Genomic DNA, 25,446 nt, shown 5'->3' with positions numbered 1-25,446 from the left:
CCTCAGACCATGACCGACTTTGGATGCTGACGATGCTCAACAATCGCCAAGGTGCTTGGAGTGTTCTACAGACCTGATCCCATTGTTCTGGGAATTTGAGTTAGTTGGACGGTAAAGAGCTTCTCATTACTGAAAAGGAATCTTTCCCAGCGCTGACTTGCGGCCTGTCTCAAAAGTCATATTTGGAGCCGCACGAGTTTATTTCCTTCAGCCAGAAGCTGAACTTTTTGGCACTGGTAAGGCTTCAGCACAAGCTCTGTTTTTGCCATTCGCCGCACTGATCGGTCACTTATTCCCATTTCACGAGGGATGTTTCTAATTGGAAACCCTCGGATTTCATTGAACTCGCTCTTTGATTGCCTTACGGTTATTGAAAGTGTTCACCATACATTTTTATCCTCTTCCTGTACTTGAAGCATCATTGGCAAGCTCTTTGAAACGACAGATTGCATTAAACACTGTTTGCCGATGCACATTAAGCATACGAACGATTTCGCAATGTCCTTTTCAAATATTTTAAAATGAATTTTTATAATAAAAAAAATGAAATTATGATATGTTTTTTCTTATGATTTTTTTTGTTCACTTAATTATTTCATAAAATTTGCTGAATTCAAAATATTTTGCTAGAAAATTAAGGAAATTCTTTATTATTATTTCTTTCATAGATCAATCCACTGACCAATACCTTTTTCTGCAACGTGAAATTGACATTTAAAGAAGTTTTTATTCTAATGTATTTGTTTGTTGCACGAATATCTTTTATGGACCACTGCAAATTATAAATGAACACAGGGCATTAGTAAACTAAACAAAAATGGCGCCTAAATCTTTGGTGGATATGTTTTCATTTTTTCGTGAAATAGTGGAAGTGTTTGCGTCACATAATAGCAAAATGCTAGGTGGTCCAGGTAAAGAGTTTCTATCTTCTATTACAATATAATCTTCCACATATCATTCTTCAGTAGATTGTAATGAAATGTTGTCAAAAATGTTTTAAATGATTTCTTTATATTTCAGGAAAAACAATACTTTTAGACGAAACATTCCTCACGAAAAGGAAGTATAATAGAGGAAGAGTGACTAAAGGCATGACCCAAGTTGTTTTGGGAATTTATTGTCGGTAAGAACATCACAATTAAAAATCAGCGGAATAATAGTCTTTCCTTTTTAGGTTACTACGTTCTACCTCCTTCTCTTCTACCTTTTGATTCATTTTTTATCTTTCTTTTGTTGTTTTTGAATATGAGTTTTTCAAAATTAGAATTAAATCCCCCTTTATTCTCCTGCGTCTACTTGCCTTATTCAGTTCCAGACCTCACGATGGAGCTTCGAATTCGAAGCTGCAGTAATACTGCTATTTTGAGAAACGACCAATTGGCGAGAGGCGAAATTGTAAGCGCCATCTGTTGGTCACCACAGAAAACTTGACAAGAGAAAACAGAGGCAAAAGCGGAGAAGCAATTCTCCTAGTCAAGGGTGAAGTGGTACGGAGGATGGGGTAAAAGAATAGACCAATCAGTGAACTCCCGGACGCTTCCTGTGAAAAGTTAGGAGCAGTCGCCATCCCTCCCCACAAAGACTTTTTCCGAGCAGACAAAATTTGAAAGGATAATTAAACGGAATATTCCCTGTGAAATTTTATGTCTCGTCGGTAGTTTTTTTCTATGTATTTACTGTCATTTAAGTGAAGTAATTCAGTTATTGAAGTTCTTTTCATCTCTTGTCTATGAAATCATTAAAACTATGTTTGCTATTCCGAGAAAATGTCGATTTTGCTTCTTGAACGTATACTCGTATTAGCCTAATTTTACTCAGATTAAATATCAGGCATTTTCAATTGATTAGCATATACCTAGTTCATATTGCTATTTTAATAATCTATCGATGCCTTTCAGCGTCATTGCATATTAGATCACTTAATCAATGCGATTAAACGACAAATGGTGCAGGTGTTAAAATTTAGTCAATAATGAAGTGAGTTGCGAGATATTTTATAAACGTAACGAGGAAACGAACACAGACTGAAAAAAAAATCAGTAGAAAAACTTTTTTTAAATGTTATGCGTAATTTTTAGTAAACAAATATCGTTTTAATTGTCTTTAGCAACTTTTTTGTCTGCAGCAACTTTTCGAATTGTATACGACTGATTCTCCTAAAAAAAATAAAAACAATAATTGATTATACAAAAATTGAAAATTTTCGAAAATGACCAAGCTGCACAAGTTAAACACAACTCAAGCTGAAATTAAGTTATTAACTGGTAATCATGATCTTAGGGCATATAATTCCTCAAAGAAGAAAGCATCCCAAATTCATTAAATTTCTAACGAATATGATGTTTATAAATCATTTACACATAAAAATAAGGGGCTACATTTTTTTCATTTTTGATCACATTAGGTGGCAATCTAATCAAAATGTCATCTTATACCCTAAGTTTTTAAAATGTACTCTGACTCAATTTGATTCAAAACTTCATATATGATACCAGTATCTAATACAAATTTGGATTTGATAGCAGCACTTTTTGATAATCGTAAAGAAGACAAATTGTGCAGACTTTTATTTTGTCCACTATCACCAAGTTTAATTCTGCTACAAAATTAACTTTTAATAATTCGATATAGAGAACTTTTAGAGCCAACATACGCATCCTAAGGGCTATATTGACTTAAGTGTAAGGGGATCACTTGCCATCAGGCCAGCTGGTAATGTCGCCAGTCTGCCACTGCGGGTATCGTAATGCTAGGCTAACTACAGAAGAAACAAACTTCGATTTCAGAATTTCTTGCATTATTCTAGGAAGTATTTATAAAAGAATGGTTAACGACAAAAAATTACAGTCTTTACTTCCCCGGGAAGTATCAAGGAAAATGAAGCGTTATACAAATTACATAGAGATTGACATTTTATCTCCATTTTTTAAGTTACCTTCATTCCGGGATTCGAGCATTCGAGGTTGTGAGTTTTATTGGCGCAAGAGCCAACCTTGGCAGGTACATGGGGAGTAAAACAAATTATCAGAAACTACGTACCTGAAAATCGAATCATGAATATTAGGAAGTATGTTTATGATTGATATAACCGAGACATACGTCTCAAAACCAAATAAAGAATGGGCAGTACTCACAATAAAACTAAATTTCCCAATTCTTTTTATTTGGAGTGCCTACAGGAAATGGGTTAAAAATCGCGGAGTAAATGTAAAAAAGCAAGGATGATCTCATTTATTTTCATCAGAATTTATATTAGTCAGAAAAAATATATATATTATTAAGAGATTATTACAGATCTTATGGAATTAGGACTAATGCTTTAAAATACGAAAACTTTGAAATATTTTTTTATAAAAAAGGGACCTATCATGGAAATTATTAGCCACAAAAATCTATATTATGATTTAAATTGGGTTAGATTGAATAACCGAACAGCAGTCGGATATTTTTACAACACACACACATTATTTGTTTACTTTTAAACTGAGAGTCAACTTTGCTGATACTATTGAAGATAGCAATATCAAGGGCAAGCTGCAAAAGATCTTTTTGCTAATTAAATATTATATTTTCATATATCAGAGCTTTATTCTGACAAAAAAGATTGTTATTTAGTTCTCTTGAGTATAACTTAACCGACTTCAATGCAATCATACCCATTTTTAAATCAAAAATAAAGAAAGCGAATTTTTAACATTTTTGACACCAAAGGACTTCAAAACTTTTCGAAATTGATGCATCCTTTTTTTTATATGTATATTAATAAATTTTACTAAAGTTTTAGAAAAGTGCAATTTTACATGTCATACTAAAATTAATGTGTTAATTCAGTTTTAGATAAAATCTTTCGAATTTTTATGCAAATCTATACTTTTATATTTCGTGCAATGCATTAAATTTTTCACAGAGTACTAGGTATATTATTAAACATTTTTATTAGTAAATCTTGATAAGAGAATTTAATGAAATGTGTGAAATAATTTTGCATATTATTAGAGATATTAACTTTATTATTAAGACTTATATATGTTAACAAAGGATTTATTTCAATATTCAGAGTTTCCATAACATGCCTAAAGTCAAAAAAGTAGTATATGTATGTCTTTTTCATTATTATTATTATTATTATTTGTGTGTGTGTATATACATGTAATGATATCTCTTCATTCAAAATTAAACTCTAATCAATTTCCTAGTTTTCATCTTAATTGAGCCCATATTAACTTTATTCTAAAAGTTCTCTTATTTCTTGATCCAAATCCACCCTTTTTGGTTAATTAATGCAATAGAAGCTCTGTAAAATTGCTGACTTCGACAAGTTGCCACAGCAAGTGAGGTGATAAATATTTATCGATCTAACACATTCTTTTAAAAGATCCCTATAATTCCCTATCCTAAATCGACATGCGTAAAGAAATTCCTATTAGAACTCATAGTATATATAACTCGGGAAAATATTTTCTCTCTCTTCTGCCATGAAACTGCTTCAAAAATATATGTTTATATATATATATATATATAAAAAGGAGATGGACATTAATATCATAGGGCATACTTATAATGAAAAATATTTATAGTCACCTGAACAGCTAATAAGAAAAACGACATTCTGACATCTTTATAGAAAGCGGAATAAAGTCAGGCGTGTGCAAGCTTTTAATGCACTTAGACTACTAGATGTCAATATGGCTTCCAGATTAATAAGACATTCAAAGATGTAATATGAATTACAATAATTAGCAATGAACCGTGAATGATTGTTTAGAATGGAACAATAAAAAGAATTGTTTAAAATGCTATTTTATTGAATGTTGTAGCAAAAATCAGTACAATATCAAAACTTCCTAAAACCTTTCCTAAATTACACCGTTTTTCAATGAAAAGAAGAATAAAATCTCTATAAAATTTAGAAGTGATTTCAAAACATAACATTAAAAATCTGTACAAATACATGAAGAGGAAAGACTGCGAGTTTCATCATATTTCTGATTGATTACCTATCCAATTAAATTTTAATTAACTAGAAAAAGACATTTAACATCCACCACCAAAAAATAACACTTCTTGAAATACTCTGATATAAAATTTTCATTATATTACTTTTTTATATTATGATTAAATGCAAATTAATTATCAAAATATATTGAAATGGATGTGTATAAGCGTAAAGGAGAATTATCTATTATCTGCTAGAAATGAATGCTATATCCATTAATGTGTGGCAGTTCTAAAACCTTCTGATGCATTCAATTTACTTAATCTGTATTTTAATTCTGATATCATTCATTCTCAAATCAAAATATACATATATTACTCAAATATATATTCAAAAGTGAATATTAAAAATGATCCACTTATGCAAGCACTTTCCTAAAATAGATGTGTGTTAAAGATTAAAATGTACAAATGAATATAGAAACACATCCAGCACTTATAGAAGCATTAAAAATAAATTAAATTTCAAATATACAAAAAGGAACAAACATCTTAGGTTGAAAGAAAGGATATTTCTTGAAAGTTTTGATTCGTTGCCAATAAAATTTATCACAATTTAACTAGAGAAAGACTTTTTGCATTCTTTTAGAAAAAACAGATTTTAAAGAATTTTTAGATAATATTTTTTAAATTATTTAATTTATGAAAGTAACACATGCTGATATGAATGTTTATGTGCATAATGGAGAAATTATCTATTATATGCCAGTAAAAAGTATTATATCCATCAATGCCAGGAAGTTTTAAACAGTGAAAAGTTTTCAAAATAATCCGAGATATAAAATTTTAATTTCATTACTACTTTTTACTTTATGAAATTAAACTACTAAAGAAATGGTTTTCTGATATGAGCATTATGGACAATTATCAGTGAACAAAAAAATAAATTATATATTCAAGTGTAGTAGTTCTAAAAACTAATAATGCATTACATTTACACAATATGTACTTTTATATCATTATTCATTCTCGAATTAAAACATATGTTTACATATAAAAATCCCTCAATATTTTCAGAGATTAATGTTAACAATGATCACTTATGCAAACTCATTTTTAAAATACATTTGCATTAAAATTCCAAATATAGAAATACAACTGGAATAAAAAAAAGTGCTCGAATATTTGAAAATGATACTGTATATATATATATATTTATTTAAATTTTAGAGCCTTTGAAAGTAGAAGTTACTTTAACCAGTGAAAGACATTTAACATTTTGTACCAGAAAAAAAATGTTTATAAAATATTCTAAAAAATAAAATTATCATTTAATAACTTTTCATTTTTTTATGAAATAAACAAAGATGGAAATGGGAAATATATATTAATATATGAATATTTTCATAGATGAATAAGAACAATGAAATCTTATGCAACCTTTTCTTTTTAAATAGAATTGTGTTAAAAATGTAAATGTAGAAATTAATGTTTGTACAATGTTTAAAATAGAATTAAATGAAGTGTTTTAAAAATTTTATGTTTCAATAAAGAATTATATGGTCAATATGGATTTATATATATAATAATGGCATTTATTAGAACATACATGTACAATACATTCAATTCAATATCAGCTATGTCTTTAACATTCAGGAAAAAATTTACATTTACATACAAATGTACAATATTCAAAACATATCAGAAATGTCTTGGTAATGTACAAAAGTTCACCTAAAAAAAAAAAGTAAACCTTATAAAAATTTAGAATTCCATCACCATCAAAGTGTATAATTATAAGAGAAAATATCAAGAGCAGCCATTAAAAAAAAATTATAAGACCTTTCTTCACAGGTAATAATAATATGGCTGGTACAGGTCTTTAATGTAATTTGAGTACTAATACAGCAACTGGCAAACCTTCATGATTTTCGTCGTGCACCATTACCGTTGTTAACTCGAACCCATATTGATTTGTTCCATGGGTCGAGTCAATCATAATGCATGCATTCCCGTATATTTCAAGCAATTTTTCTTGGGCATCATTCATTAGTCCAAATAAAAAATCGTTTTGACGTACAGAAGGATAATCTTGTAAAATTTCTCCAACTGGCTTATAAATAAGCACCGGATTTTTCTCGTCATTTTTTAATTTTTTAACTAGTATGTCGATGGAAGTAGCATCATCTTGATGCATAACTGTTTCCTCTTGAATTTTAAAGCCACTCTTTATGTTACACAAATCTTTCCTGGTTGTCAAACTGAGACGATTTTTTGGAGAAAAGTTACGTCTTGTTTCATCTAGTATTTTTGTCATGGGTATTCCGAGATGAAGATTTGCAGCAATATCTGTCCTTTCTTCTTCTGTCAAGCGCAATCTTCCAACCTCCATTTCATGTCCGACATGAACAGATTGGTACAAAACCTTTATTTCAGAAATCCCATCGATAGTTTCTGTACACACTTTTATAACTGCAGGGCAAGTGTAACCAGATTTGTTCGATCCCGACGCTTTGAGTTGGCGAATTTTTCCTCCCTTTGGCTTAAAGCAGCCACTGCGATGGCAGATGTAATAAGATAATTTTTTTCCTACATCTTTTTTTTCAGAGGAGTTTCGAAGTATATAGGAAGACTGGCTTTCTTTCTCAATTCTCACTTTCCAGTTCAGAAAGTCTTGAGCTGAGTAAAAAGTCTCATTGATGTAGTTGAGATTTATGGAATGTTGACTCTGCATATGCTCTTGCAATTTAACTATCGTCCTAAAAGCCCCACTACATAGTCCACAAATTTGATTGCTCTTGATGAGGTAATTTTGCTCTGGATGGAAATTTCTACAGTGAGCATTTAAATTTTTCCTTTCTTTAAACGTTATCCCACATTTTTCACAACTAATGGCTGCAGAAAATGATTTTCTTTGCTCCATTTCCAAATAATAAAATTTCACAATGTATGAAATGCTGTTAAGTTTATTATATTCTAATATTAAACATAATTAAATAGCCTTGTGCAATGAATGAACCGTTAGTCCGTGAAATATATCTCGGGATCGGGTAGTTTCGGTTCGCAAATTTGACGAGTTCGCAAATAACTAAAAAACTAGTAACTCTATGGCAAAGGATACCGATGTGCTCTGATTGGTTTAAGCCTTGGCATCTTTTTGGCAATGTTTTGCACACATAATAGTGTAATTAACGCTTATTTGGCTCAAACCTTGCGGTTTTCATTATTTTTATGAAAGATAGGAGTGAATTTCAACAAGATCTAATTTTTATTTAAATAATTGTATTAAATAAATATTGTGTTTAATGAAACATTAATTCCAACCAAATAGAAAACTATTTCAATCTCAAAAAACGTTTCTATTTCTAATTTATGAAACTATTAATATAAGTAACTAATGTTATTTATGCACAGAAGTATAAAAACTATATAAACGTAATTGCGAAATATATGATGCAGCAATTAAATACTTCTTATTTTTCCGTGATTTTCGTGCCATTATTAGATAATTTTATGCAGCCATTGAAACATTTGTTACTATCGTATCAACTACATATGGGGGGGGGAGATGATTACTTAATACCCCAAAATGTATAAACAGAATATGTGATTTCGAAGCTAATTTTTTTTAGTTATATCAAAATTGGAAACCCAAAAACATTTGTATGAAATTGTAATTTTCATATTTCCTGAATTTAGGTTTCAGGATTTGATCTTTTTTGCTGTATATGTGTTCCAGATTAATATTACATGTAAACCATAAAAAAGGGGAGAGGAGATAAATGTAAATATTTCATTTATTTATATAAAAATATATTTCATAGTAATAAATAGCATTAAGAAATTTAATATGTTTTGCAAAATATTTATTAGCACCGTTGACATAAATAGTTTTAATGAAAAAATGTATACTGATTTTTAAACACAAATTTTCTAAATACTTAGTCTCTTTGTGAACTATATTTATGCAGTATATCTAAAAAACTGAAAATGAAAAACTTAATTAGGACAAGATCTCTTTTTACAAATAAATTAAAACATTCATTCTAGTTTGAAAACTTTTGTACCTATTTATTTTTAAAAAAATAAATATTTTTTTGGTATCTCACAGTGAAAATAATTCATATGTATGAAATATTACTTTTTAATATCTCGTAATAATAGCATAACACTGATTAATTTTACAATTCTTAGATTGAAAAATTTTGTGGATTAGGGATACATTTTTCCCTAATGCTTTTCCTCTCTTTGTTTAATTGATAGATTTATGACTGATATATTAATACAGCTTTACAGAAGATAGAAAAACTATAAATACTTCCTATTTTTTTATATTTGAAATTTAAAAAAAAAATCAATTTTTGATATTCTAATATATTTTATCATTTTTAAATTGAGGCACTTTATAAATTCCAAAAATAAAAGCAAAGCAAACTTAAGATTTTCAAAATATAATTCATAATAATATTAGAGATAAAAACTTATTATTGAAAATATAAGAAATAATTATTGATATTGAAAAATAATTAATTAAATGAAGGAGATATTAGGCATTAACACATATTAAGAAAAATGTAATCTGATTTTTTTTAAAAAATTAGTTTTATAAGTAACTAAGTGACAAATAAATCCAACAATCACACTAAATACAAATTTCTTATCTCAATCTTTTGACAACTCATGATAAAAATGTATAATAAATTCAATTTTATTTCTATGGAGCACAGGTTTAATCATAAAAATGAATTCATTAGCTAATTATTGATGAAGTTTTATATTAGAAGCTTAGATCACAATGTTTATAGAATAGGATAACCATTAGTTAAAAGTTACGAAAATAAAAATATTTTTCATGTACAGATTATATACATTACATGACAAATCAGAAATGTTTTATGTTTATTTTTATTTTATGCTTATGAATTTAATTTATATTTGTAAGCTATTAAAATAATTCAGAATTTCTTTTTAGTTAGGAATTTCATTTTACACTTAAGATATGTAATATTAGATAAGACTGGATTATGAAATATTGAAATTTGCTGCAAAGGTACTACATAAAAGTATGAAACTTAAAAAAAAAGAAAAGAAAAAAAGACAGAAATTTAAGGGCAATTCTTAAAAAGCCAAACTATGGAAATGTTGTTCCTGCATTGTAAGACACAGCAAAAATATTATTTTTTTTTAAAACTGAGTTCAAAAGCCAGTGCTTACCACTGTACATCAAGTATCTGCAATCTGTTTCTCAATAAATACCATCAATGTTTCATATATTTTATTATATATATTATTTGTTATTATTATAAATCAAATTTAAATAATTAAAACTTACCTTTGAATAGTAATTTTAAGAATTGCAAAGCAGCAAGTATTTTTACTTTCTTTCTTACATTTTAGTAACTGTAAAAATAGTTTTCATATAATTATTAATAATGAGAGCATTAAGTGTGGATGAATTTAAGTAGAAGAAAATAAATATTATTTATAAAGTATGAAGTAGTGTTTTAAAAATTTCAACTAATAATAAACCAATCTTAAGTCTTTTTTTTATTATTTTATTTTAACAATATTTTAAATGTGTCTAAAGATCATAAATTTATTAAAATCATAAATAAATCAATATTTTATTTCAATTCTTAACCCTTCATTGGTTGCAAATGGCCTATCAGGTACAGCTTTTAAATTCAATTCAGGTCCAGATCTGAAATTTTAAAAATGTTTTCTTAACATAAAATGTGCTCTTATTAATGAAATGTGCATTGTGAAAATCACAAATAACAGCACACACAAAAAAAAAAAATCACTGGATTTTCTTTTGTTCATCGAACTGATCGGAAGATTGAAAATAGAATAAAAAGAAAAAATATTTCCATACCAGGAAAATACATATAAACTATGCACCATTTGCAAAGTGCTGTGTAACAAGGGAGGCATCAAATATCATTCATGCCTCAAGCAAAATGAACTTTAGATCAGACTTTGGTTAAAAATATATGTCAATATATAGTACAGAGTATGGAAGCTCTAAAACTTTTAAGAATTTGTAACATTAAAACAATTTAAAAAACATGAATAATAAAAATATTAGAATGAAATTTGCTGCAATTAAATATATCTGTAGCTAGACAGATACAAATATGTCTCTTGCCACATGCAAATAAACTTTAAATCTAACCTTGTTATTATCTAAATAATAAAATAAAAAGTGTCTAAAATCACACATGTAATGCATTTGAAGCAATAAAATATGAAATATTAGTTATTACTTGTCGCACATTGTACTGGCATATTAAGTCACATTTATAAACATTAAGGCACCCAGTTGATTTGTGTATTTTGTGAAAACGCCTGTTTCTGATTTTTATTCATATTCTTTAATCCATTCCTAACATATGTTTTACAAAAATGCAAGCGATAAGTATTCAAAAGAGATATATGAACTATTTATATATTTATAAATCTTGATATTAAGTTAATAACTAAACAGAATTCAATTCTCTGTTTTCTGAAAATTCCAGTTTGCCAAAAAAGAACTTCCTAAAAGTTTACAGCTCAAAGAAAAGTCAGAAATCTCTGGGCAATCCTTAAAAAATGAAACCATTGGGAATGTTGTTTCTTCATTGCAAGATAAGTCAAAAATATTGTTATTTTTATCCATAACAGAGTTGAAATATTCGAGGAGCAACTGGTGCTCACCACTTTACTACATTTATCTCTTTCTTGATACATACCATTAACGTTTCATATTTTAGAATATGAATTTATAAGTGAAGTAATTTTTTTATTGCCACAAGTAAGAATTTTATCTAAATTTGAACTCTTTTTTTTAATAAAATTATATATTTTGTTTTCAGATAAACATAGATAAATTTTAATATCATATTTAAATTTAAAAAATCAGCAAAATAAATAGTTTGATTTTTAATTCATTTATTTTGAATCTCTATGGATTCAATATGTCTCCTCTTGTGATATTTCATATGCATATTCAGAGTGAATTGAAATGATTTCTATACCATTTAATTTCATTGAAAATACCTTAATAAATATAATACATTTCCAGATAGACATCTAATGGTAATAATTTTAATATAAAATTTAAAAAATAAATCTCTTCTTGCACATGCATATTCAGTAGGAATTATAATGATTTCTATACCGTTTAATGTCATCGAAATATCTTAATAAATATAATATATCTGCATATAGATATTTTATGGTAGCTTATAAAAGCTTGATTTTCAAGTCTTATTTTAATAATTCTCCACGCTAATTATTTATAATATCGGAAATACGGAAAACAGCCAAATTTCCATCAATCTCAATTACTATATACTTATATTTCTATGAAGATTTATTTTCTCCGTTTTGAAAAAGAGCAGACGAAAAAGAACGCATAAATTAAACTAAATAACACGTATTGGTTGCAGCAAATACAGCACAGAAAATTCTGTGAGAAAGAAATCTACCAATTAGAGCACGTCGGTATCCTTTGTCTGTACAATTGGCTAACTCCTGCAGTTTTGTAAACAAAAACTAGTCTCTTCCTCTTAAACCTTATCCCTACGAAAAAATACGTCATTCAATGGACTCGTCCGTCTCATTCACAGCGTGTTGTGCTTTAGATGCTAGTATGTCAGCACGGTAAATTTTATCGCTGAAGCCAATTCAGCGTATGGTTGCAAACATTCTTTAACAAAAAGCGCCAACGAAGCTGTAACAGATACAGTGGCTCCCAAAAGTGTTCGTACACTAAAGAAATTTGCAGAAATCGTGTTCTATACTTCTTAATAAAGCATTTTATTAGTTGGTTTTTTTTTTCATTAGCATCTTTAAATAGTTCTTAATAAAACTGAACAAATATTTTTATAAAAACTAAAGTAGTATTGTTTTAAAAAATAAATAAATAAAAAATGTCACAAAATTAGAACACAAAAGTCTTTGTACATCCAAACATTATTTATTTAAATTCATCATAAAAATATCTTTTGCGGCTTATTTTTCTTCTAATTGAAAAATACACTAAAATCGTTTGATTTCAGTATTTAATGTCACAATTATTTATTCTATTTACTTTATTCTTAGATATGACGCGCATTCGTAAAGAAACGAGTTTAGACGTACGAAAATTAATTATATTTCATTTTAAAGCTGGAAAATCAATTAGAGGTATTGCAACTATAACTAATCTACCTCATTCAACGGTGCAAAGCATAATAAAACTTTACAGAGAGGGAAAAAGGATTGCAAACAAGCCTCGTAATGGTCGCCCTCAAATTCTGTCAGCTAGAAGTCAAAGAAATATTGTGAGTAAATTTCTAAAAAATCGAAATCTGAGTGCAATAAAGTTTACTTCACAATATAATGAATCAAATGGAACTTCTATTTCTTGTGAAACTATTCGTAGAATTCTTTGGAATGCTGGTATACATGGCCGCTCTGCACGAAGAAAATTCTTTGTAAGTCAGAAGAACAGAATTGCTAGGCTTAAATTTGCCAAATCTATGATAAACCAGCCAGAGAGCTATTGGAATCGTGTCTTATTTGCAGATGAAAGTAAGTTTAACATCTTTGGGTCGGATGGGAGAATCATTGTATGGAAAAAAAAAAAAAAAAAAAAAAAAAAAAAAAAAAAAACACGAAGAACTTAATCCCAAGAATTTAGTTGGAGCAGTAAAACATGGCGGTGGAGGTGTCATGGTTTGGGGGGTGTATGTCAGCGGCTGGAGTAGGCAATTTAGTATTCATTGATGGTATAATGGATCATAGAGTTTATATAAATATTCTCAATAATAATTTAAAAGTGTCAGCACAAAAATTGGGCATTTTAAACAACTTTGTGTATTACCAAGACAACGATCCTAAGCACACGGCCATGAATGTTCGTCTTTTTTGTCTCTATCATTGCCCTCAAACCCTTAAAACACCAGCTCAATCACCGGATTTAAACCCTATAGAACATATTTGGAAAGAATTAGAGGTGCGAATAAGAAGTCACGACATTAAATCGAAAATTCAACTGAAAGCAGTAATGATCGAAGAATGGAACAAGATCGGTGCAGAAGTAACCGACCGTTTAGTTAAATCTATGCCAAAACGTTTAAAAGCTGTTATAAAGAATAAAGGATATCCTACTAAATACTAAACATTTATAAAAATTTAGAAAATTTCATATTTAGTGATGTTTTTTTAAAGTGTATGATCACTTTTGTGTCCTATTTTTGTGCAATTTTATTTATTGTCATTTTTAAAAAAAATAATTTGCATCGTAATTAAAATTTATTCTTCACTGCTTTATTAAGAACTGTAAAAATATGCTATGAAAAAATTTTCATGTAAAAATAAGAATATATAATGGTAAATAATGAGGTTTTTAATTGATTCTTGTTGGTGTACGAACACTTTTGGGAGCCACTGCATATTCACATTTTTCGCACTTAGTTAAAAATAACAGATGTTATGACGTTTAATTTGTCCCACTTTCAAAAGTAAGCCGTTTATTTTGAAAATGGGGAAAGTCCATTATTTGTTATTGCGAGATATTTAAAAGTTTGTGCTTCAATAAATATTGATAGATATATTTTTTGTATTTTGTGGTACCAGATAATGTAAGTTTATAATTTAATAGTGTTTAGAGTGCTGACTAAAAAAATAAGAGTTCCATTATAACTAAATGAAATTGCCTCACTTTCAAAATTAAAGAATTATTACAATCATTCATTTAATTGGGAAATAATAGCTTCAGAATAATCATTCATTTAATTGGGAATCAGCTTTTTTTTAAGAATGAAAACAAAATACTATTCAAGTTTTTATAAGTATTTATTCACTTGATAAAAAGGGGTAGGTATAATCAATTTGAATTTTATTCAAGATTTAACATTTTGAATAATATTCATGATGAATGTGAGATATATATGGCAATAAATCCATCATATCCTTGTATTTTTCAGATGCAATAAATCTCTTTTTTTTACATAAAAGATAATTTTATATTTCTGAAATAAAATAATCGATATAAAATAATCAATTATGTAGTATCGATTATTTTATATCGATTTAAAATTCAATGTTGGGTAATAAATAAATTGATTATCGATTACTTTATCGATTAGTCAGTACCGTTATTTCAATCGTTATTTAAACATAGTTATATAAAAAAAACTCCCAAAGATGGTGATTTAAAAAAACTTCTAAAGATGTTTTTTTTCAAACATTTTTTATTAGGAGCATGTTAAAAAATGTATATAAAAGAACTGTTGTTTGATCAAAGGATAAAAACTTCACTAAATCAAATTTCCCGTCTCAACTTTTGAAAATCACATTCAAAATTTAAAGCGCGCAGATTAACGAGCAAAAAGGTTTTAGATTTTTATAAAATTTTCCAACATTTCATATTACAGTATAGTACGGGTCAAACGGATGAAGAAAAAAAGAAGAATGTGGAAATAAATTCTCGAATGGATGATTTGTTTGACGAAATGCTTGACATGGAACGAAATCTTGACGTATCGGGTATCGACTCTATGGCCGAACAATTAAAGAGGATTAAAGACGATATAAATCTTCCGCCTTTGGACGAAGAAAGATATAAAAAACATTTGGAAACGTTGCAGAAATGTGTAGAAATCTTTATACTGGCGTTGAAAAATTCCGACAATCTAAATTTAATAGATTCGTGGTGTGAATTGTCATGTTTTAAACACGATTTTGAAGGAATCAGTTTTTTTAATCAATTTTGTGACATTTCTTTTAAGATTCTTGTCGTTATGCTGTCCGACACACAAGAAAATATAGACAAAGGTTTCCCAATCGATTCAGACTACTAAATTTCTTTTTTCAGAAATCATATATGATGTAAAAAAATTGTCAATTTATAAAAAAAAGTGTATTTATTCACCGAAATGTAAACGCGATGGGAGAAGGAAATGTAACAAATGTATGAAAAAAAAATCTAGTTTACAATCTAATATATATACATATATATATGTAATGATATTTTAAACTTTAATTTCAACTTAATTAATTTCCAAGATTTTATCTTAATTTAGCCCATAGTAACTTCATTCTAAAATATAATTATTTCGGCCCTTCTTCCCCACTTTCGCTTGTGTGCTGCGCTGTGGCGGACGCCTTGTCCGCGTTTTTGCTTGTAAATAATTATGCTTTCCCGATGGATTAAAAAGAATTTAAAAAGATAAAAAATCTCTTCATTGTCTTCAAACTGCATTCTGCTTCACATAAAATAAAGCTTACATGCTATATATATATATATATATTTATGATTATTATTAGAGAAATTATAATTATTCTTATTATTATTAGAGAAAGTATGATTATTATTAGAGAAATTATTATTATTATTATTATTATTATTAGAGAAAGAAAAAGACTTTTTACAGAATCTTCTCTCAGAGGGGGAGAGGAGGGTGATTCTGTAGAGTAAAGGTGTGACCCAAATTTAGGAAATTTTTTTTAAATATTTTTCTGAGGGTAGAGGTGTGATACAAATTTATGAAATTATTTTTATATTTTTCTATGAGGGTAAAGGTGTGATACAAATTAAAATGTTTGAAAAATTTTTTTTTGAAAAATTTATAAAAAATTTTGAAAACATTTTTTTTGAAAAATGTTTTCGAAATTTTTTTGAAAAATTTTTGAAAACACTTTTTTGAAAATTTTTAAAAATTTTTTTGAATTTTTTTTAAAATTTTTGAAAACACTTTTTTGAAAAATTTTTGAAAACACTTTTTTACAAAATTTTTGAAAACACTTTTTTGAAAAATTTTTGAAAACACTTTTTTACAAAATTTTTGAAAACACTTTTTTGAAAAAAAAATTTTGAAAACACTTTTTTGAAAAAAAAATTTTGAATAATTTTTTTGAAAAATTTTTTTAAACAAATTTTTTAAAAACTTTTTTTGAAAAATTTAAGAAAACACTTTTTTGAAATGTTTTTGAAAAATTTTAAAAAAAATTCAAAAAATTTTAGAAAACACTTTTGAAAATTTTCTGAAAAATTTTTGATAGCACTTTTTTGAAAAATTTTTTTAAACACTTTTTTGAACATTTTGTTGAAAAATTTTTTTAAACATTTTTTGGAAAAAAATTTTTAAACATTTTTTGAAGAACTTTTTATTTAAACATTTTTTCAATACAATTATTTTTGAAAAATAATCATTATTTACACATGCGTCGTTTTGCTCAAACTTTCAACCATTCTTTGATGGAAGGATCCGATTTGGGAATTTCAAACGTCAGTTGACTCTCAAATCCACAGACTGGACAACCGGGATGCTTCCAACTGCACTCGTAATGAAAAGGGGTAAACATGCAACAAAATCTCTCAAAACGTTCTTCTCGTGTCACAATTTCTTGACAAATGGCACATTTGAGCAACTTTTAATACGTGCAGTCCAGCAACGTTCCATACGTCAAATTATTGCACCTGAAAGACGAAGAGTAATTGCACGGTTTGGGAAGAATGGGATCGTCTGGATTCATCGATTCAATGTCCTCGTTCTCAAACATGACCTGATTATTACACCGTTTACAGTACAAATATTCATATTTATTGTAGGGTTTTGCAGAGTCTCCGTATATACGTTTTCCTCTGTTGGAAAAAGATCCATCGTAGGGTTTCAAGTCTGATAAAATCTCTTTAATGGTTAATGGTATGTTTGACGATTTAATCATGTAGCTGCAATTGATGTAGCAGAAATTACAATGGTGGTTAAAGACAAATCTCAGTCGAATGGAATCTAAAGTGAAAGAAATTTTCTTGACCAGTTTCCAGTTGCAATAAATGCATTGCATGTCATCCAATTGAGTAAACAGGTCATGCACAGGAAAATCCAATTGCTTTGCAATATAAGCATTGTATTGATAACACCTTTTCGTGTCTTCCTGTTCAATTTCCTCGTTCCAACATTCCTCATGAAAAGAGCAACCACAAGGCGTCTTGTACGGCTTCTCGCGTATCAATTCGTAGCAAATTTTACTCTCCCACATTGTATAAGAATAACGCTTGGCAAGGAATATTAGAGACTTGGAGTTGTATTTATATAGGAACGAGCACCAGGGAAAAAATTTTCATGGTTTCCAAATTTTTTCCGAGCAAGACAAGGCAATAACAAAAAAATTTAATTATTTTTTTTTTTTGAAAACTCTAAAGATGTTTCGAAAACATTTCCCCCCTCAAAGAATGACTGTAGGAGAGAGGCCGGGAGATTTTATAAAGTATTCTTTCAAACCTCTGTGAAGATGTTTCAAAGAATATTTTCAAATTGAAATATATATATATATATAAATTATAATTTTTTTTTTCATGATACAATATAATTTTATTAACTGCGGAACACTTTTACTTTTTAAACATTTTATTCCTTTACTCATCAGTTATAAATAATTTCTTTTTGGTCATTTTTTTATTGCCAAATCTTTTGAAAAATTCATTTTCCGACATGGAACCAAGTTGGGCAACAATGACCGAGCCACTCGACTATGAATCCGAATCTGAAACTCTAGACATGGAAATTGACGAGGACGTTTCAAAACAAGTCAACAATTTAAACATTACGAGAGAAGAAGATTGTTTCGAACCCGTTCCCATCAACAACGTAGTTGGAGTGGTTGCCCTCTCCGATTACGGAGAAACATTTTATTTCAGAACGGTCCACCATCATTTTCACGGTGCGTGTAAAGACGATTGGATTCCCAAATTTATCGAGACGTTGAAACAATTAATCGTGAGGGAATTGATCGTGGTGGGATGACGCATTCACTCGATGCTGGAACCCAAAATTCTACCAGAAATTTACGTCTATTACGATCCCAAAGACAATTTTCGATTTCCGTGCGCGAGTTGTTTGGAAACTGGTTGCCCTTTTACGAAAGCGAGACTGGCATTGCGAAGATTTTTAAAATTTTACGACTATAAAGTGAATCACAAGTACCAAAAACACGACGTGGGTCGAGAGCGAATGTAAAAATAAAAATTGTACATTTTCCTTATGTAACAAAAATTTGAAATAAATGGTTATAAAAATGTACGTGTTTTGTCATTTTTTGAATTTACCGCTCGTTTTTACTGTAAATTTGATTTGTTGAAAAATGTACTAATAAAAATTTTACGATACTTATAGAATTGGTAAAAGTTTGCAGTTTTTAATTACTATCAATGTTGCAAACAATTGCTACTGAATAATTTTTCCTGTTTTTTAAAGTTTAAAATAAAATTTGTAGTAATTTTAAAATTTTTAATCAAAATCAAACATTTCTAGGAAAATTTGAAACAAATTACACACAATCTCGCTCTCTGCCTCTCACCCTCTCTCTATCGACTTTTTTATATATGCAGGGTGTTCATTAATTATTGTCGGGGTTTCCGTACCTCATAACTTTCGAATAAAAAATATTACGCAAAAACCGATTACGTATTCGTAAATTACTACTCAAAGAATTTTATGAACGACATTAAAGTGTAAAGCTTGCACAATTTGCACTTTGTAGGCATTCAGCTAAAGGCGATTATGTATTCGTAAATTACAACTCAAAGAATTTTATTAATGATATTAAAAAGATTAATGAATTTGCACATGGCTGCCCTTCGTGGCTCGTAACACATCGAGACGAAATTCGATTTCCCTCCAAGTGTTCTCCAGCATTTGAGGGGTAACATTTTGGATCGCAATAACAATTCTGCGCTTCAGTTCATCAAGAAGTGAGGGCACAGGGGTCTTGTACACAATGTTCTTGAGAAACCCCCATAGAAAGAAGTCCAGCGGTGTTATATCTGGTGATCTCGGAGGCCATGGGATTGGTCCACCTCTTCCACACCATCTGTCAGGAAAGTTCTCGTCTAAAAAGTCACGTACAATAATGCCCCAATGTGGGGGTGTTGAAATATCACATCTGGCTGATGTTGCTGCATCTGAGGAACCGTATACATCTCCAGCATGTCAAGGATGTCACGTTTATTGTTTCAGCAAAGAAGAAAGGTCCAATAACTTCAGTATGTGATAAAGCACACCAAACATTCACCTTTGGGCTATCTCTTTCTAGTTCTTGATAATCGTGCGTGTTCTCCTAGACCCGTATTCTACAGTTATGTTTATTCACTTTTTCTGACACATGAAAAGTGGATTCGTCACTGAAGAACCATTTCCGAAGGTAATTTTCATCATCCTTAATTCGAGTCAAAATTTGTTCAGCGAACTCAAAACGACGCGGTTTATCATGCGGATGTAAAGCTTGCACAATTTGCACTTTGTAGGCATTCAGACGAAGGCGGTTATGGAGAACGTTCCATATCGTCGCATGCGGCATATATAACTGCACAGCTGCTTGTCTCCTTGATTTTCGTAGACTGCGAGTAAACGTTTCTTGGATGCGATCAACATTTTCCTGCGAAGTGCTTGTTATTCCCGCTCCCTTTCGGTGTAGAACGCTACCAGTTTCCTGAAATTGTGTGTAACCAGTGTATGATAGAATTATCCGAAGGAGGATCTTTCTTGTGAGTGGTCCTGAAGTGACGTTGAGTAGTTATGACTGATTTAGTTTCGAAAAACTACAATACACGCACTGCTTTTTCTTGCACGGTCGCCATTTTTATTTATGACGTCATAATTACACAGACTGCAAATGCGCTAAGATCGCATTGTTGCCACGTAAAATTCTTTGAATTGTAATTTACGAATACGTAATCGGTTTTTGCGTAATATTTTTTATTCGAAAGTTATGAGGTACGGAAACCCCGACAATAATTAATGAACACCCTGTATATTTATTCAATTAGTTTGGGTAGTTTTGTCATACAATTTAATCGTTTGAAATTTTTATACATTGTTCAGTGTTTAAATTTTTGCAACCTAGATTTAAAATAAATTTTGTGCAGTTTTAATGACTTGATAAATTTTTTTCTCATCTGAAACTTTCATTTTTAATAAAAACCATTTCCAGGATCTGCAAAGAAATCGACGCGTTCAATATTCACCTCAAACATTTCCAAAAGTTTTTCGTCCATTTCTCCCTCACACAATTTGCATGCAAGCAGTTGTTTACATGCGCATCACATCAGTACTACAGTACTTGTTCTATGTGTCCGCCATCACCACAAATAACAGTTTGGAAGCGGGAGACAACACTGGTAACTGCATCATACAGCATATCCGGATGAATGCATGAGATTTCGTGGCGAATGGCTTCCTTTAGCTGCACTAACGAAGTTGGCCTATGGCGGTACACCCGAGACTTAAGGTAACCCCATAGCCAAAAATCAAGGGGTGTTAAATCTGGTGAGCGTGGGGGCCATTCATGTGTAAAGTGATGGCTGATTATCCGTTCTTCAGTAAAAGTTCTTCTCAAAAAGGCCTTCACTTCGGTGTCGATGTGAGGAGGTGCCCCGTCTTGCATGAATGTCACTGTGTCAAGGACATTGTGTTCTAATAAGGACGGTATCACTTCCTTCTGTAACATTTCCAAGTAACTTGTTCCATGGTTAATGCAGGGGCTTCTCAGTGTAAACATGTGGATTCTCATGTGTCCATCTTCTACAGTTATGGGTATTAACTGCTCCATGCAAAGCAAAATGAGCCTCATCTGTCCACAATATTTTCAGCAGCCATCGCGGATCATCTTCAATTTTCGCCAAAGCCCAGTTTGAGAATTCCAATCTCTTAGCTGTATCATTTGGTAAGAGCTGATGTAGCGATTGCAATTTGTATGGGTACAATTGCAATACACCATGATGGATACGGTACACCGAAGTCTTTGGTATACCAGTTATTCGTGCCACTTCTCGTTCGCTACTGACTGCTCCCTTAGCGTGTCGATTTGCGAAGAGACATCGGGGGTACGGACTGTTGTTAAACGAGGTGCACCACTGCGTGGCCGATGACACAAACTTCCAGTTTCTTCGAAACGGCCTTCTAGGGAAACAAGTCCAGCAGGAGTGATCGGACCTGAACCTTTCTTCAATCTTTTCTGGGTCCTAAACTTTCGTAAGGCTTAAGCCGCCGATTCGTTGCTGACATAAAACAACTTTACCAATAGTGCTTTATCCACCAGTGTCAACATCTTAATACAAACCTTATGCAAACCTTTAGAAATGATGTGTCAATCGCTCACTCTGCCTTTCATAAGACTTTAATTTTGCATATTTCCACTGATTTGCTTGTGTGCAGCGCCCTCTATTGACACATTTTTGAATTATTATTTTTTTCTGTATAAAAAAAAATCCCCCTTCATGAGAATAATAGTTTCGCAAACCGCATTCAAATATACCCAGTCCTTCAATTTTTATGAATTTTTAAAGTATTTACAAATTTATGGGACACCCGGCATATTTGAAATATATTTATATATTTCAATTATAATTTTTTTTTAAATAAGAAATATTCTTTCAAATAGCTTCACAACTTCACAAAAAAAAAAATATTTTCAAAATCTCCCGCCCTCTCTCCTACAGTCTTTGATGGGGGAATTTTTTTAAAAAAATTCTCAAAAGGTTTGAAAGAATGTTTTACAAAATCTCCCGCCCTCTCTCCTACCATCTTTTTTTTTCTAATAAAATATTTTTCAACATCATCGCAAAAGTTTCAAATATATTTCATACATTCCTTCTGTCCAACAGATGGAGAAATTTTTTGAAACATCCTCACAGTAGTTTCAAAAATAATTGACACAATCTTCCTCCTTCTGAAATAATTTTTTTAAATATAACTTGGAAGAATAATATAACTTCAAGTTTCCTCTGGGGTTGAACACGTATCAAGAAAAAGTTGTTTTTTTCACAGAATCATCCTCTCTTTGGGAGAAGATTGTAGTAAATATATTTTTTTGACAGAATCCCCCCCATAGAAAAGTTTAATTTATGTGAAATATTTTTCAAATTTTTTTCACAGAATCTCCTTCCAAGAGGAAATTGTGGGAAGTATTTTTCTTTCAACTGCTGTGAAGATGTATTCTATCGAGAAAAAAATTTATATATATATATATATATATTATTTTAGTTATAAACAAGTTTTTTTTTTTTTATGTTAATGTGAATAGAACAGAAATGTTTCGGGTCCAACCAAGTTTACTGTAATTCTTTATAAAATGATGCGTGGAGGAATAAAATGGTCAAACAATGAAACTGTCGAGTTGTTCAGTAAAAGCATACAACATTGAAAAAAAAAAACTTTTATTAGTTTATAATATAAATATATTTTTAAAAAATCACTAGTTTATAATCTAAATATATTTCAAAAAAAATAGTTTATATATATATACTTGTTTCCCCCTTAATATAATTTAGTTATAAACTGGTATACATTTTTTTCTTTTGTAAGGATAAAATGATTTCTTACATCTGTCTATTCACTCAAGACAAAATGTTTAGGGATTTATGGATGCAAATTCACTGCAAAATTATACAAAAATACCATTCAAAATGTCCCAAGATTTTTCATCGCCCATTAAAGAAATGGAGATTGAAAGCGTTAGACCCCGTTATTTTGAATGCCTCATTTGTCATCGTAATTTATCCTGCATTTCCAGAGAAAATTTTGAGACAGAGTGTAATCACAATTTTCACGTCGAATGCCTTCGAAATTATATTCAAAAGGACAATTGTGACGAAAGCCCGTTTTGCCATGCAATGTTTGTAAAAGAAGATTACCTTTGCCTACACGATTCTTGTTATTGGTGTGCAGAACGTAAAGACGAAAAATATAACGACGTGTTTTGTCAAGAGTGTTTTTCTAATCTCTGCATTATAAAAGAAACGTTGAAGCACAGCATTGATAACGATTTAAGTTTATATTATGAAGATCCTGTACCATATTTCCTGTTTGACGAGTGGAGGAAGAATAGAAATTCTGAAAAGGAAACCGAACGAATCCATCTTTACAAAGAATTTGTAAATAGGTACGTTCGTTCGATATCAAATATTTTAAACACGTCCTATTGATGGACCCGATTCCTTGTATAAATACTTTTATTCTGTAATTGTTGAAAAATTGTTTACAATTTAGAAATAAAAAATATGTCATGAGATTTGAATCCGATGCAACAAGGATTACAGAAGACATGTCAAAATTATACTTTTCTATTGACGATGCTAATTTATTTTCAATTTTTGAACTAAACACTAGCGAAGCAAATGTCGAGTACAGAATATATCAACGAATTGTGATGGATTATATAAATCTCCTTATCAATCTTTACGAATCCTTTGATAAACAAAACAAAAGTTTATTTGATGAACTATCGCTGTTTCGTATATATATCGAAAAATACGAAGATCAACTTTAGGCAAATGCATTGTTGGATTTTATAGGTCAATTACCTACCGAGGCTTATAATGCCCTTTCTGCAGATTTTAAATATGCCATCGAATGTTTAAAAGAGGCGCATTCAGAAGAGCGTGAAATTGGAGTGAACGCGGACTTACGAGACTGTGAAAATGAATTGACAAGCGTAAAAAAACGGTATTATGTATACTATTTTTTTGATGATAAACAAAAATACAAGTATATTAAATATTAAGTGTGAAATTGTAAAAATAAAGTATATTTTTTTGTACATTCGTGTCTGGTTATTTTTTTTGGTAATTGTTACTTTAAATTTTCTCCTTAATGTCATACATTTTACCCCCTCTGTTTTCAAAAATAATAAATTTCTGAGTGAATTTGGTTTAATTTTCAGGTTTGAATCGCTCCAGAATGAACGACCGAGGATGTACCGGGGTGCTCATTTTCCTCTTGTTTTATATTTTTTGGATATTTTTTTAACATTTTTCCCCGACTAATAAAGGGGGAAAAAAGAAAAGCAAAATGAAATTGAAAAAAGGAAAAGATTAAGAGAGAAATAATATAATATATATATATTATTTCTTTCTCTCTCTTAATCTTCTCCCTCTTTCATTTTCATTTTTCTTTTCCCCCCTTTATTAGTCGGGAAAAAAAATGTCCAAAATTGTAAATAAAGGGGGGAGATTAAACATCCCGGTACACCCCAGGTCGTCGCTTTAGGGCATTTGGCAAGTTGGAAATGAAAGGAAATCTAGTGGTTAAAAAGTTTTGTTTATCGTGAAAAAGAAAAAGAATTGAAATGATCAAAACGTTTTTACAGTAAATCTAAGACTACTTCTCAAGCTTGAAAATAAAATTTACTTCTCATGAAACACAATTATCCTCCTTCTCTCCTACTGTCTTTTTTAATAAAATAATTTTTACCAGATAAGTTTGGTAAAATGCTTTTTTTAAAATTTTTAACAAATAATGGTACAGTGAATTGATTGAAAATGAAATTTGTTTTTCTCAAGGTTGAACATTAAATTAAACATTTTCAAAATTAAAAGTTTAACCAATCTTGGTCTAAATAATAATTTTTTTCAAACTTTTTCAATATTAGACACGAGACGTGTATTGCTTATAAAATAATTTTATTTCAACGTAGGTACATAATTTCAATAAAAAAATACCCCCCGTAAAGGTTCAAAAAACCTTTTTTTTTTGGGGGGGGGGG

At 29.7% G+C, this 25,446-nt stretch overlaps 1 protein-coding gene across 1 annotated transcript; it reads right to left on the bottom strand.

The window, feature by feature from the left end:
• Nucleotides 1–6,817: 6,817 nt before the first annotated feature.
• On the bottom strand, nucleotides 6,818–7,858 carry LOC129959354 (uncharacterized). The gene has a single exon (XM_056072173.1). It carries the CDS (start codon nucleotides 7,856–7,858, stop codon nucleotides 6,818–6,820), a length of 1,041 nt encoding a protein of 346 aa, XP_055928148.1.
• Nucleotides 7,859–25,446: the final 17,588 nt, after the last annotated feature.

The sequence above is a fragment of the Argiope bruennichi genome, chromosome X1, assembly GCF_947563725.1.
Source record: "Argiope bruennichi chromosome X1, qqArgBrue1.1, whole genome shotgun sequence".
Lineage (NCBI taxonomy): Eukaryota > Metazoa > Arthropoda > Arachnida > Araneae > Araneidae > Argiope > Argiope bruennichi.
This window is presented reverse-complemented; position numbering and strand designations above follow the sequence as displayed.

Coding starts and splice junctions, on each gene's coding strand:
- LOC129959354 (XM_056072173.1), bottom strand. CDS start 7,858: ATGGAGCAAAGAAAATCATTTTCTGCAGCCATTAGTTGTGAAAAATGT.